The 15,976-nt window shown below is 39.7% G+C and overlaps 1 protein-coding gene across 1 annotated transcript in view; it reads right to left on the bottom strand.

Annotated features, from left to right (window-relative positions):
- The window catches only part of diaph2 (diaphanous-related formin 2), a gene marked incomplete at both ends in the record, with an annotated part of 346,857 nt that overhangs the window by 117,669 nt on the left and 213,212 nt on the right, over positions 1-15,976 (bottom strand). Inside the window, 3 exons of the mRNA XM_079228942.1 lie at positions 5,419-5,548; positions 10,397-10,636; positions 12,780-12,881. Coding sequence (XP_079085068.1) covers positions 5,419-5,548; positions 10,397-10,636; positions 12,780-12,881 — 472 coding nt within the window. The remainder of the gene's footprint in view (positions 1-5,418; positions 5,549-10,396; positions 10,637-12,779; positions 12,882-15,976) is intronic.

Genomic DNA, 15,976 nt, shown 5'->3' with positions numbered 1-15,976 from the left:
CAATGTTCCTTAGCCCATGGACCAACTTTTCAACACATTTCATTAATGTTTAAGTATTTAATACATTTTTTAAAAGATATGCTGCTAACAACCTCCTTGATGAAGGTAATTAAGATGGGAAGCCATTGGCAGCCGCAAGAGGACCAGATCAAAGAAAGTGAAGGCAAAGTGCTGCTCCACATTATATTGAAAAGGACCTCACTACATTACACAAACACTTTATTCACAACTCCTGATTATAAAGGAGCATTATTGTACAATACTTCCTTGACAATCCCTAAAAACGCCTCCATTAGTGCTGTGGGTAGATTGCATGCAAATTTTGTGATTTCATGACTGTACTGAAGGAAGTCTTTTTTTAAGTGTCTATAAAGTATGTTTTGGCTTAGTATGGTAATGGAGCTCTGTATGGTTACTGTGTTACATAAAATGAATTGTAAAGCATTTGTGCCCACATAGTAATATAACAAAGATCAGATAATAATTACATTGAATTAGCACCTAAAATTAATTTCTTAGTGTTGATCAAATTATGTCTTTATGCTAACAGTTTGCTGTTGTATGCCTCTGCCAACCAGTGAAATTGCAGTTTGTGGTGCTAAGGTATAACAACAAAAACATGCATTTTTAGATACAATTACACGTTTTCATCTAGGTTTTAATTTCCTTTGGTTGTGAGAATATTTTGGGCTGCTAAACACTTAATGAGTACCAGAGTATAATTATTTTACTAATATTACATAGCCTATTATTTTCTGCTCAATGAAGCCATTAATCCACAATACCGGTCAATGTACGGTCCTATGAAAAGTTTCCTGCCCTTTCTATATATCCATCCATCCATCCATTATCAGCTGCTTATCCGGGGTCGGGTCGCGGTGGCAGCAGGTTCAGCAGGCCGACCCAGGCTTCCCTCTCACCCGCAACACTTTCCAGCTCATTCTGGGGGATCCCGAGGCGTTCCAAGGCCAGCCGGGAGATATAATCCCTCCAGCGTGTCCTCGGTCTTCCCCGGGGTCTCCTACCAGTTGGCCGTGCCTGGAAAACCTCTAATGGGAGGCGTCCAGGAGGCATCCTGACTAGATGCCCGAACCACCTCAGCTGACTCCTTTCGACACGAAGGAGTAGCGACTCGACTCCAAGCTCGAGTCCGAGCTCCTTACCCTATCTCTAAGGCTGAGCCCGGCCACCCTGCGGAGGAAGCTCATTTCGGCCGCTTGTATCCGAGATCTCGTTCTTTCGGTCACGACCCAGAGTTCGTGACCATAGGTGAGGGTTGGAACATAGACCGACCAGTAAATGGAGAGCTTCGCCTTCCGGCTCAGCTCCCTCTTCACCAGGACGGACCGGTACAGCGCCTGTTTTACAGCTGCAGCCGCACCGATCCGTCTGTCGATCTCCCGCTCCACCTTACCCTCACTCGTGAACAAGACCCCGAGATACTTGAACTCCTTCGCTTGGGGTAGGCAGTTTGTCCCCACCTGGAGGGAGCAATCCACCGGTTTCCGGCAGAGCACCATGGCCTCAGATTTGGAGGCGCTAACTCTCATCCCTGCCGCTTCACACTTGGCTGCAAAACGCCCCAGTGAATGCTGGAGGTCACAGTCCGAGGAGGCAAACAGGACCACATCATCCGCGAACAGCAGAGAGGCGATCTCGAGACTCCCGAACCGGAAGTCTGCGCCTAGATATCCTGTCCATGAAGGCTACGAACAGGACCGGTGATAAAGGGCAGCCCTGGCGGAGGCCAATACCCACCGGGAACGTGTCTGACTTACTACCGAGGATACGGACACAGCTCCTACTGCAGGCGTACAGAGACCGGATAGCCCGTGCCAACGGGTCCGGCACCCCATACTCCCGCAGCACCCCCCACAAAAACCCCCGAGGGACCCGGTTTCCCTTGTCCGGGGCAAGGTTACTTCAGACCGTGGGCTGCTATTCATCAGGGTTTTTTGAACCGCTCTTAGTCTGGGCTCTCCCCCGAGACCTGTTTGCCTTGGGAGACCCTACCAGGGGCTGACGCCCCGGACAACATAGCTCCCAGGATCACTGAGCCACTCAAACTCCTCCACCACGTTAAGGTGGCGATTCATTGGAGGAGCCTTTCTATATAATCATGCATATTTTAATCAAAATTGACCTTGATACATTTGAGTCAAACATAAACTACTGTTATTTTCCCTGTAGTGAAATTTCCCCAATGGTATATTTAATACCAATGGATACATCGTACCATGGTAATAGATATACGCACTGATTTATATATTGCTACCTATAGCTATTATCACTAAATGCTGAGATCACACGTGTATGTGTGTGTGTGTGTGTGTGTGTGTGTGTGTGTGTGTGTGTGTGTGTGTGTGTGTGTGTGTGTGTGTGTGTGTGTGTGTGTGTGTGTGTGTGTGTGTGTCTTCACATCACTATGTGAAGAGCAAAATTGAAGCGTGCGAGGAGAAAACCATTTTTGAGTGCTATGAGTGTTGCCTGGCACGCAACTTCTATCACTGCTCTTCTGGTCGCAAAGCCTTCACCTGTTTTTTTCTTTTTGACAGTCAGTGGGTGGACCCAGTCACATTGTATCACTCAATTGAATTGGTCACAATCGTCATCTTTGGATTGGCCCGAATATCAATCCCAACACAGCTGTCAGGTGGTGGTATCCACTACCTCTCAGAGGTAAATATTACACTGTACTGTAAAAACACTTCAAACATATGATTATCTTATATATGATACATTGCTATAGATTACATTTACCAACAGTATATAAAAGACTTAAATCCATGCATAATACATATTAATGCAGCAACAAATTAATTATATATATATATATATATATATATATATATATATATATATATATATATATATATATATATATGAAACACGAACAGGAACATTTGACTGCACAGAAACTTTAACTAAAAAGTACAATATTTACCTCTGAGATTTTGTGAAGTAAAACGTAAAATATTAACCTCTGAGGTGGAATAAAAACGTACAATATTAACCTCTGACGTGGAGTAAAAAGTACAATATTGACTGTAGTAGTAGGCCACTAGCACCTTGAATTACCAGTTATGGAATTAACAATGATCATTCATTAAGAAATGGACAGGTCTGCCGTTTAATATATTTTTACATTTTAGAATTACTGTGGGAAAAATTATTTACATAATTTTGAATGTCGGTGAAATACAATTTGTGTCCAGACAAAAACAACTAAGGTGGCAATCCAATTTCTTGGAGAAACTGTGCACTGTATGAGTGAAAGTCTGAAGCAGCCAATCAAGGCAAGGGAAATTATGATTTTCTTGGGAAATCACCACGATCTGATTGCAATTATTGTTGAATACAATAATTGTACAAGATCCAACCATTGTATATGGCCATTTGATTACATTTGGGCGACTGTGACTAAGTGGTTAGCATGCCTGTCTTTCAGTCAGAGGGTTGGTGGTTCGCGCCCTCTCTCTGCTAGTCCATGTCGTTGTGTCCTTGTACAAGACACTTGACCCCTAATTGTCCCCCGTTGCTGTGTCTACGGTGTATAGAAAGCAAAAATGTTAGTCGCTTTGGATAAACGCGTCAGCTAAATGAAATGTAATGTAATTTGAATCCATCTCCTGAAATCCAACATAAATAAATAAATGTGCAAGCAACATGCTTTACACAGATTTCTTGAAAAAAGATGAATGACCCAAGTCTACAAAACAATATGAGCTTTTTCACTTATATGTAATATTTTTAGTTTTTTATGTAAAATGATTATGTTGGTAAAGCTTACTCATGTAGTGTAAGTGCCGACATTGATTATAGTGTATAATCATTACAATATGAGGCCCAGTAAGAGTGTCTGTTGCCATGGTTACAGCTAATGGGTTTCCAAATAATCAATGAGGATTTTTCAAACCGTGGCTATATGAATAAATAATGTTTGGCATTAAAGACATTCAAGTCACTATGCACTACGTTGGAGGAAAACTCTCCTATCAGAGAGTAAAAAACAAAATAAAAGGAGGTTAAGGTAAGAGACTAATGTTAACTTAAAAAAAGAGGAGATGAGGCTGTAATTTAGTGTAGATTGGTAAAGCAGGGGTAGGCAGCTTTAGGGAAACCAATTTAAATAAATAAAACAAATCCCAGCTCCCTCCGAAGTGAAAACACTTGAGAGGATACTTCATGAGTACTGCTGAGAGTGCAGCACATTCTTTGTCATTGATAACCATTTTGTTTATTCATTGCTTTCAGGATTTAAAGAAAATGTAAATAAATATAACAAAAATGCTTCTAAAATAATTTGCCTGCCCTTGCTTTAAGATAGGAAGGAAGGTTTGTGTATTTTCTTTAGCTAGTTTACCTGATACTAGACCAAAAGCTTGGAAAGGATCTGAAGATAGTGGTAAATAATTTAATGATGCTCTACTGTTTCTACAGGCAGTAAAAGCTTTTCAAAGACTTGGAGTCGGCCAGCACATGGCCTCTAGTCACTATGTTCTTTTGTGCCTCAAAGTAAATCTGATGAAATAGATTTTTAGAGGCTCGTCAGCAGATATTTAAGCTTTTCTCATTTACTTAGGTTCAACATGCTAAGGACACCGTGAAATAAATAATACAACACATACATTATACAATGTGGCAAAACAATTATAAAGCGGTACAACAATAAGAAAAAGTGCAGATTTTTTCTTTTCTTTTTTCAGAAGTGTGTTAGCACTTTTGATGTCAGGCGGTCTCCTTCACTGTTACAGTATCCGACTGAAAACCCTGTTTCATTGTATGTGAATTTCAATGACACAAGAGCTGTATGGTGTGAACACAGTAAAGTCGGATATTTTCTGAGTCCTCAGTCAATTAACTGGCATCTTTTGGAATAAATCATTTCCATGAAATAACAAATTGATATAATTCAAAATGTGCGAATATAGACATCTAAATATATATACGGCGTATGAGACTATTCTTTCCACTTACACAATGGCTGGCAGCCTCAGTCAAGTGCATAATTAGTTGAATTAGATTAAATAACCAATTACGAGGCTAACAAAGTAAATAAGCCTTCAGGGATTCCACCAAATTCTTGGGGATAGATTTAAACTGGAATTAGTTTATTGACAGGCTGAATGACAGTGTGGTCACACAAACAACTCTATTCCTGTCACCAAGAGAGAGTGCTAGCTGCCGTCAAAGGAGGAAATACAATAAGTAAAGGGTGAAAATATATTGATAAGAAGCTAAAATAAAGTAATGAATATAGAGCAATGCATTTATTAATGTATGTTGATCGTCGTATCGGCCATGTCTTTAGCCTTGTACATGTTCCATCCATTACCACCTGATGTTGGTGCTCCTCTAATGTATGTGTGGGTATTATAATATGCATCGACCGCAATACATAAAGACATGAAGACATACCTTTGCTGGCACTCTCCACATGCTCCAGTTCATCTGGAAACCTCAGAATCTCTTGGTGACTCTCTTCACACTTCTCAGCAAGGAAATGTAGAAGTGTTGTCTTCTGACTGATGGATTTAGTGTCTCGTAGCTAAAAACAAACACAAGAAAAGATTTTTAAAAGAGAAAATTATTCATGGACACAGATTTCTTCCACTCATTTAAGCGTTAAATGTACCACACAGCCTAATGATTAAGGTGCATACATAATGGAAACAACTGTGGATACAAGAACCAAGTACAAAGTCTGTTATGTTCTTGTGGGTTCGGTACACGGCCACCAAGATAATGAGTAAATCTCCAGTATCAAAAGAGGGTCTGGATGAAGACTTCATAACATAAAATTGCAATATGAAACACAACATATATTTGCATCCAATTACAAAAACAAACGCACACGCTCAAATACTGTACAGTAGATACACACATGAAATGATGATGCATTGATGAGAATAAAACAGTGTGGCTGGAAAGTCTGAATGAAAGTAGTGTACTCTATTTGCCAAGGGTGTGTGTGTGTGTGTGTGTGTGTGTGTGTGTGTGTGTGTGTGTGTGTGTGTGTGTGTGTGTGTGGCATGTGTTCATACACAGAAGGCAGAGTCTTCACAGCAAACTTGTCTCATATTCATTCCCCACCGTGATTGCCATGCTGTTCGAATGGCATGCTGGGTAAACTAATTATCACAACCCACCTCTGTGTACTCCTACTGATAATATTCTCACTGTAAACTGCCTGCATGTGGACATGCTCACAAATGTGCATGTGCAAACACGTGTGTACACACACTTACACACTCTCTCTCTCACACACACACGCGCGTGCGCACATTTAGAAACAATTACAAGCAGTCAGAGGCATACAATCACACACCAACACAAAAACACACATACTTTCATTAGATGAGGATCAATAATTTGCTCACATTGGGTAATCACATTTAATTTCATGGATTTTAAAATCAAATGTGTTTATTGTTTGACCCACAACTGTGATTACCGAGCAACAAGGTGCATATGTCGGAAAAAAACTTTGGAATGTGTAACATTTATTGTACATTTTAATGCTAGGTTATATGTTGAAACACTTAAAATGGTCATTGCACATTTCGGTAGCAGATTAGATCATTTACAAGGGGACTAGTTCATATGGCAGGAGCCGGTTTTTAAATGTACTTTGCTGAGACATAAAAACAAATATCACATTCAGCTAAGCGTCTCTCTGTTGGGGCAAGGGGAATCCTACATAAAACCCAAGGTGCTGATGTTATTTTCACACTATTTTACATCAGAAATTTCAGTCAATGCAGCTTCCCGGTATCGTGAGAACTGTGCCGGGGGCTGTGGAGTATCTGTGCACAGGTTGTAGTGAGATGGTCTATGTTAAAGTCCTGGCCTGATTTTAATCCTAGTCCATCCCTTATCCTGGCCATTTTAAGTTTCTGCTGAAAGTCAAAAGTGAAAAAGGCTTTTACTGTCAGCGCTCCTATAGCTTTGAAATGCTCGACTTGAGGAGCGTATGTGTCTTATCCCATTATGTTTTAATGGTTGAGCTGGATGGAGTGTAAATAAATGCCTACTCCTTCAAACAAATCAGCTTATTTGAAAAAGATGGGAAATGCTTCTTCATTAATGTTATGCCGAAAGCTAATTCTAGGATATCATTCAATCTTTCATAACATAAATTGCCTCGAGGTAGCATTATTTCAAATCCCTCACTAGTTAGCACAATACATTCCAATATATTCCGCATTTAGATCGGCAAGGTATATTACAAGCAAACTCACTTCCATTTGAATATCCAGATATAAATAAATAACACAATAATTAACTACTAACAGAAGAAGTGGCGGTGGGAATATAGAAACACTCACACTAACAAAAGAATCGTCAGCCCTTGATTGCTCAATTTAACTTCTGCAGATGGAGCAGCCGGTAAGGCCAAACCCATTGCACACTACACACAGTTCTATATTATGCCATATTAGATGAGAGGAAAAGGGATACATAGTATATATTGTAAACAGGAAAGCATACAAGGCCACTGCTGAGAGAGGAGCTCAGTGAATACAGGGGACATACACAGATATAAATTGTCACATGTGCTGTGGACACTTTGAAAGAAGGAGACAAGGTCACACTGAATTTGAGTAGATGACTCCAAGTCAAGTGCCTAATAGGTAGCCCCTTCTGTTCAATTTAAAAATCAACAACAAATTCATTGCCATGTGGTCCTAATTATAAAGCAGAGCATGTTAGAAGTGTTTCACCTCTTAAATAAGGCTGGGAAACCCAAGAGAACCAATATGTCTTTGTTTTGAGTCATGCAGCAGATGGTTTGATCCATTTATCCAACATGTCATTATGTCATTAGTCACACTTCTATAATCTTCTATGGATTTTTTATGCAATTTTCTTACAATACAGGTATTGTGAAATAAATGCATACGTACAACAACTTTTCTATCGTGAAATTTGCTCACACACTTTTACCACTAAGCTATAGAGACATGAAATCCACATTTCTGCGCGGTCCTTGTGAAGCCAGAGCTGATGTTCGGCTTGAGAAATATATGTGACCAGTCTGGCTCACAGGACATTTGGTTGTCCTTGGCAGGACGTGGGGCTGTAGTGGAGGACGGAAGTTGGAACGCGAAGGTGAGTCAGCCTATGCCCTTCCCCTTTCTGCTCATTCCCATCATCAACCTCCCACTCACTGATGAGCCCATTAGGTACCCTAGACCTGCCACCTAGGGGGCCATTTACTTGATTGACTAAAGTGAGAAAGCAGAGTTTTTTTCTTGTCCATCTATAATGGCCCAATCAGACTCCCAAGGCATTACCAGGCTCTACACTGACACTCCACACTGATTCAGTCAGCTTACAGGAATACGAAAGGCACACTGCATTCACTGTACCAAAGCTCTTTTCACACCTGCAAGATTGCTGGCTTTATAGTGACTGTTAGGTGTGGCTTTTGGCATTCACAGTTGGATCTCCCATTGTGAGTGTTTTCATGTCACATGCTTGATCTATTTCACATGATGTTTTTTTTCTGCTTATTGTAGCAATGGTTCCGAACAGCAGAGAGTTTAAGAATGATGCCACCAAAAGTAAACGTCTCACACAGGCTGCCTTAAAGATGGAATTTGCAACTAATTTATCCCCAGAGCTTGATTGCCAATCTAAGGCAGCGTTGGCGAGACTTACGCCTTCTTCAGCACAGGCACAAGTTCTCAAAGCACTCTGAAGGCATCAGTTTCCTCATCAATTAGATAAGACATTGAATACTGTTGCCTATGCTACAAAGCACTACACTGCCATAACTACTTAAAAGGGACAGGACAACAAAGTACTTTTTTGGCTCTCTAAAATACAAATTTGTTGACATGCTGTTGATTTTGAAGCTACCGGTATTCCGTTTTTTCTGAATTTTTAGCTTGAAAGTAGTTTTGCATAGCCAGACATATTGCCACAGCGCTGTGTCAGCACTAATGAAAGGTCTAGCTCAACGCAGCATCACCACTCTGGCTTGTTTTCTTTTCTTTTTGACAATTACGATCATTGTGGGCGCCACTAAGCACAGGATGCAGTAACAGTGTCCCTGCAAAATAGAAGGAGAGGATAATGCAGGCTGAAAATCCAGACTTTACATCTGCTGTGTTAAACTAGTCTGTGAGCAGTTACTATGAAAGAATTTTGTCCAGAAGTTTGCTTGACTGTAAACCAGTTGCCTTAAACATCTATCACATCTACGAGAGAAAAATCGAGAGAGGTCTCAGGAATTTGTTTTAATTGAGTTAATTTTTCTCTCATGTCGGCTATTATTGGCCACATTACATATTGTCTAGAGACAAAGACAAGCATTTGTATGTTATGGGAATATCCTAGAAGAAGCTCACAGCAGAAACAGATGAGTTAACTGTTTGCTACATCCACATTTATTCTGCTAAGTCATTTCCCTCTTTGGCAAACACCACATCAAGCATGAGTAAACAACTTTTTTTTTTCGGAATTGAGGACGTTTTATCAAATTTGTCCTGTTTCCATACAGCTTTTCTCATGCGACACACAATGCATATACAAATGTGCTCAGTATAGCGTCCTCTCTCTAATACTTTGCATGCTTTGTTAGTGGACACAGCTGCCCTTTCCAAGTTCAAGTTCCACTGCGCGCCTCATCATGGTTTATTAAAACATTATTTATTTGAGAGGTACTGTTGATTTTTAGAATATCAAGTCTAAGTACTAAATTAACATAATGAGATCCTGTTAACATTTGTTAAACCACCTCTTCTCATACAGCAGACAAATCTTATTGAGCATGTCTGTCTGACAGTCATATGACTTTTAAAGCATAATGCAATTACATCTCAATGACTGTCTAAAAAATGTCTGATGCAAAAATAGTGGAGAACATTTTCACTAATAGTATTAAACGTATGTAGATAACTACTTTGGGATATTTAGTTGGAGTTATAAAGATCATTCATGTATGAATATGTAGACGTACGTGTCCTTCTGTCACTGAGAGGCCAAAAATCTCCAAACTGTTTTGTGTTGTTCCGCAACGGTGAAAACAGTTAGTGTTTACTCAATTCAGTCAGCACAATCCCTTATTGTCCACAAAAATCACTTACATACTTACATACAATCACTTCCATACATAACGTAATTTGCATGGATGTGTTACTTCAAGCACTTGCAACCCTGAATTGTATCAAGGAAGTGAGCATTATCACACTTCTCTGAGGCTTCTCTGTGATTTCCTGTGGCTTAGATTTAACCTAATTTGTACGATGCTTCTAACGCATATGAACAAATGACAAAAATAAATGTATATGTTTCTGCCTTTATTTACTTGCTAATGTCAGTTCATGTTTCAGACATCTTCCCAAAACGGCATTCATCTGTGTTGTGCGGGGTGGTGGTGGTGCGTTACCTTGCAGAGGAAGTTGATGTTGAAACCGAACGTCTGGGCGTTCCTCGAGCCGGCATTCATGTAATTGCCGACCAGCAACACCAGCTCCAGGAGTTTGCACAAGCTTTCACTCTTCTTCACCTCCTCACAGGCAAATGTCACATTCATGATGTCTGGCCGAATGTTATTCACCTGCTCCTCAAATGTCAGCTTGAACAGAATGCCGTTGAGACGTGGTCGTAGGAGTTTGACTGAACTCATCTGAAGGCATGAGTATAAAAAAAAGATCGAAAAATATAAATAAAAAAATTAATAGTACTTTGTTTTGTACATTAAAAAAAACAAGAGTTAGTTAGTTGCACATTATGCATGTATCATATATATATATATATATATATATATATATATATATATATATATATATATATATATATATATAGAGAGAGAGAGAGAGAGAGAGAGAAAGAGAGAGAGAGAGAGAGAGAATAAGGGAATCTCCCATTAAACAGATTTGCCATAAATAATATAACAGCCTCACTCTACTTATGGGCTTACGTGCGGAATCACAGAAACCAGAAACAAATAAATAGATAAAAAAATAGTTGGAAATGGGAGGAGAATTCAAACAAATAGGGTTTTGGTTGTAAGATATGTGGCAAAGCGGCAACCACAGACAAGTTCTACAGATTGACGCATAATCCGGTGCTTCAAGGCAAACTTCAGATCCAACACATGTTTCATTACTGCTAAAATATATTCATGTGTATGGGCAAGTTGTCTGTCAAATAACCCTCCTCTCGCCTCCACACAAACACACATACACATAAGCTCACACTCATTCCCTCTCACTTACTTGAATTGATTTGTATACAATAAGGAGAAATCACAATGCAAGCGAGGACATTGGTGACATATCTGGCAGAGAAAAGCTTCAACACAGCTTATTTCCCAGGGGAACTAAATAGCTCTGCATTGAGGAGCTACTTCATCAGTGTGGAGGTATGTGATCACAAAATTGGAAAGATCACCAGGGAAACTGCCACCCCTGCTTCATTGCATCTCCTAAAAGACATATGCAAAGAAGCCTTCAACAAATAAAGAACATAGCTAGGGAGCTGGAGCACATCTGTGACCCTTGGGTCTAATTGAACATTTCTTTTGTAAATCCATGTAATGTACCTCTATGATCTTGTTGTAAAGTTAAGTTCAAAGAAAAGATAACACTTAATTTTACAGTTTTTTAAAGTGTTGGGTATTCACTTGGTACATGGATGGAAAGAGCAGTTAATTAAAAAGTTATTAAAGCTGCAACTAAGTGGAAAGGTCAGAAAGGCTTAAGGGTGTACCTCCCTTCTTCTACAACTGATTTACAGTACAATTCTGCATTTTCAGTCAGTTATAGGTGGACTAAATGTCAAAGCAGAGTTGGCATACCGCAAGATTGGAGTCTGAGCATGTGTGAAACACAGGTTGCTCCATTTTGTTTTCATCATTAACTTAAAAAAATTTCAGATTGAGCACAACAAATTTGACTTATTAATTAATTAATTCCAGCTGTAATTACTTTCTCATCAAATCAATCATATTTTCCTAGGGAATACCTAGTTCCTTTGATGACTGAAAAGAATAGATTACTTTGATATATATATATATATATATATATATATATATATATATATATATATATATATATATATATATATACATATATGTTCCTCACTATCATATATGTTCGTCAATATTTATCCTACTGATGCGATAGTTAACACTTTGGCCGGTCATTGTAAATTAATCAGAGGACTGAAGCATCACCAAGCTGATTGACGACAGTGGCATGCTTTTCAAAGAACTTTTCAGCAGGCATGATTCATAGCCTTAGGGTATGGTTTCATCATGAGGAAACATTGACAGTTGATGTAAAAAAATATGGCATTCACCGAGTTCTTGTTGTGGATTGCCAATCAAAAGCAATTTGAATGTGCTTAGCAAGAGTCCAAAACATAGCCGCTGTCATATTGACGTTGGGCTGCAAAAAGTTTTTTTTTATTAAATATGCTCTTTATGCTGTTTGATGATTTAATTAAACATTACTGCAACTCACAGGAAGGTATGCCTCTAAATTATTTCTTAATCCCCTTGCTAAACTGCTGTCCAAATCCAGCAGTCTGCCTCAGAAAAGTTTCTGAAACAATGGAGGAACACAAAGAGATGTTCAACATTCAGTGGATGTGTGCACGTCTGTGCGAGGTATAGAGACACAGAGAGAGTGAGCAATGAAGAAAAAAATAGAATTTCTCAACTGTGCATGCTTGCAAGTGTTTGACTATAGCAGACTGGGACTATGCTTGTGTATGCTGTGCATTCTCTTGGGGCGATCCAGTAGTCTCCAGGAAATTATACTCACCACAATGCCAAACTGCTCCGACTCCACCAGCTCTTCATATTCACCCTTTAGTTCTGCTAGTGCATTCAGCTCTTTCTGCTCCGGCAGGTTCTTTATCAGGTTCTACAAATGGGAGAGCACACACACACACGCAGACATACAACACACACACACACACACACACACACACACACACACACACACACACACACACACACACACACACACACACACACACACACACACACACACACAAACACGGACAAAAACACGGAGAGAGCGACTGTTAATGCAAATTTTCTGTCCATGTCAGGATAAAAATCACCTCATAGACGAGGATGACAGGGTATCTTACACAGTAGCAGGAGAGAGTCCAACCAAGCAACGCTGATGTGTATGATCCTGTTCACCTTATATAGCAAACCGAACAAGCATTATACGTAAGTATGTGCCATTGGGTGTGTTTTTCTAAAACCATGGAAGAACAATTAATGTCACTCACATGAACAATAAGGTTTGTCATACATGCGTAAATAAATAGAGATTATATGGAACACTTCCTTTGGGGTTCTGACATTGTCAAAACAATATCCATACTATGTCTCTATCCTTATTAGGCCAGCTTTCAGTCAGAATGCACAGAGGTTTTCCGGTGGTATGAAAAGGAGGATAAGTAGATAAGGTCACATCATCACTGCTCACTGTTGGCTTTTTACTGTGACAGTCGTGGCCCTTAGCCAATTACCGAACATGTCACGGACCTTCAGATAACTGACCTTTACTGTATAATCCACGCTGCCTTGCAATCGTCTGAAAAGCACATGCGACGGTTTTGTCATTAACTTGCTACTTGCCTGTATAATTTCCCTTGCAGAATCAAAAAAATAGATGCTGCTGCTGTTAAGGTTGAAGATTAAGATGGAGATGAGGAAGATAATGGGAGGGACTGTGTTTTCTGTAAATGTTAATTGTTTGTGTGAAGGTCAGCCAAGTTAATAAAATTGACCACAGCGACTTTTCCCTCTTTTTCTCAGAGGAGAATAAGAAGAAGAGGTGCCCTTTTCCAGGTCTTCACAAAGCTTCCCTCCTCATTAGCTCCCCAAATGTATTCAGCGGGAGCAGACTGGCGCAGGATCACGTGGCCAGATGGGAGCCCAGACAAGGAAAACAGATAGTAGACACTGCTGCTGGGCCACGGCCCTGGCTGACCACTTCATAGACCTCAGCGCCACGGCCAGTGTCTGTTGCCCACTAATGATGACAACTCTGTCCTTCCCTCCGGGAATGCAGCAATATAAAAAGTAAGCTATAATGCAGGCCTGGCATTCCTGTTTGGGAGGGAGCCATTATATCAAATGTTGCTTGCTTTTGCTGAAGCTCCAATTAGGGTCTGCGGCAAGCGACGGTGCCATAATAATGAAGACTTTTGATCACATCAGCTGAAGCAGAAAGGATTGTTGATGATATAAGAAAGTAAAAAAAAAACATATTTGTGTAATTGGATTTGTAAGGATGGCTTTATGGAGTTAAATGATGACTGGGCACATGGGTTTCCTTTTTTTGTCTCCTTTTGGTGGAGAGCAATGAATATACTGCATTCAGCACAAAGCTAATGTTGTTAATTATTCACTCATGACCTTTTGTAAAGAAACTTTTCCTGATGCGGTTTCATACAGTGCACCTGATTACCTTTTTATGAGGGAAAGGCAAAAGAAAAAAAAACATAATTCTGAAAAACAATAACATAATTCTTAAACTGAGGTCCCCTTTCAGAGCCTGGTGAATGAATGTAATTCAGCCCATTTCTATAATGTATGTTGTTCTGGGAAACAACTTTGTTTTCATTTGACAGCATGTAGAAATCCATGATGACATATATAAACATAAATAGACACAGAGCTACTAACATCTGATGGATTTGCCATTTCCAAAGTGGCAAGTTTATAAATACATTAGAATGGATTGAACGTTTTGAGGTGGAATTATAACATGTGAATGCTTCTGCTAAATCCTCTGAAAAAAACAGACAGAAGACAAGGTAATGGGAAATCAAATTCACCTTGTGCTCGTCATTTCACTTGTGTGTCATCTTGTTAATTATTAGAGACCCCATCGAGCACAATTGACACAAAGGCAGCACCATATGTGTAGCAACATGGGAGACTGGGTGAAGATGCTGGGCCAGACTCCTCACCACAGGCCAGCAGACGCACACAGTGGTCTAGGAGAGATTACTGGAAGTCTGCTAGCAACATTACACATGTATTTACTGCCTTGGGCAAAGATGAAGGCGCAACATATCAGCACATGAGCCAAATGAAAGCTATCTGACAACAAAGCAAATGGCAAAATGTGGTTGTTCCAAACATGGAGACCTTTTGAGTATTCTGCTCCTTTCAATAGTTTGTAGTTGCCTTCCACATTGGAATGCTTTCATTTCTAGATGCATGCTTCATCTGCTGACTTTCACAGTTGAAAAGCTTTCCAGTAGTGTATATGTATGTTATGCCTATCTTTTTCTGGTTAAACAAAATCTGCCCCACAAATTATGGGTGTGATCATTACAATATGTATTATTAGTAACTGTCAATAAACCACATGCTCAGTCGATGAATCATAATCAATGAATCTTTGTCAGGGACCGCAGTAGTCCAATAGCACATGCACAAGCACAAGCACAATTAATTTCCATCAGGGTGAAAATATGCAAATATCTGTGCCTGCCTGTCAAAATGTGTCAATGTTCAATTTAAAGTATAACCATTAAAATGATTGTTCAGGCCATTGTTTCTGGTTTTTATCCTTTTCTGAAACAGATTAAGGATATCATTCCACACAAATACTCAATCCATGTATTATAGATTTACTGTCAGCAGGTCAAGTCAAGGACTCTGAGAGAAGCTCACAACACTGCCACTGGTGCTTTTCTGTCACTTTACCTTGGAACTTTACAATTTTGATACACATACAGAAAAGACAAGTAAACATTACTGGAATAATTCCCTGACTGCTTCCCAGGCTGTGAAAGGTGTGCTTGAGGAATGGAAGCGGTTGTGAGGTTAAAGTAATGATACAGGTTCCCGTTCACGAAACATTTGTAGACAGCATCTGTAGGGTTTTCACTTCCACACTTTGATCTCTGCCGCTGTCAACTAGCATCCAGTGATTCAAGTTGAAAAGAGGGGTATTAAGCATGTATTAGGCACACACTTAACCAT

The sequence above is a fragment of the Taurulus bubalis genome (assembly GCF_910589615.1).
Source record: "Taurulus bubalis genome assembly, chromosome: 13".
In the NCBI taxonomy this organism is placed as follows: domain Eukaryota; kingdom Metazoa; phylum Chordata; class Actinopteri; order Perciformes; family Cottidae; genus Taurulus; species Taurulus bubalis.
This window is presented reverse-complemented; position numbering and strand designations above follow the sequence as displayed.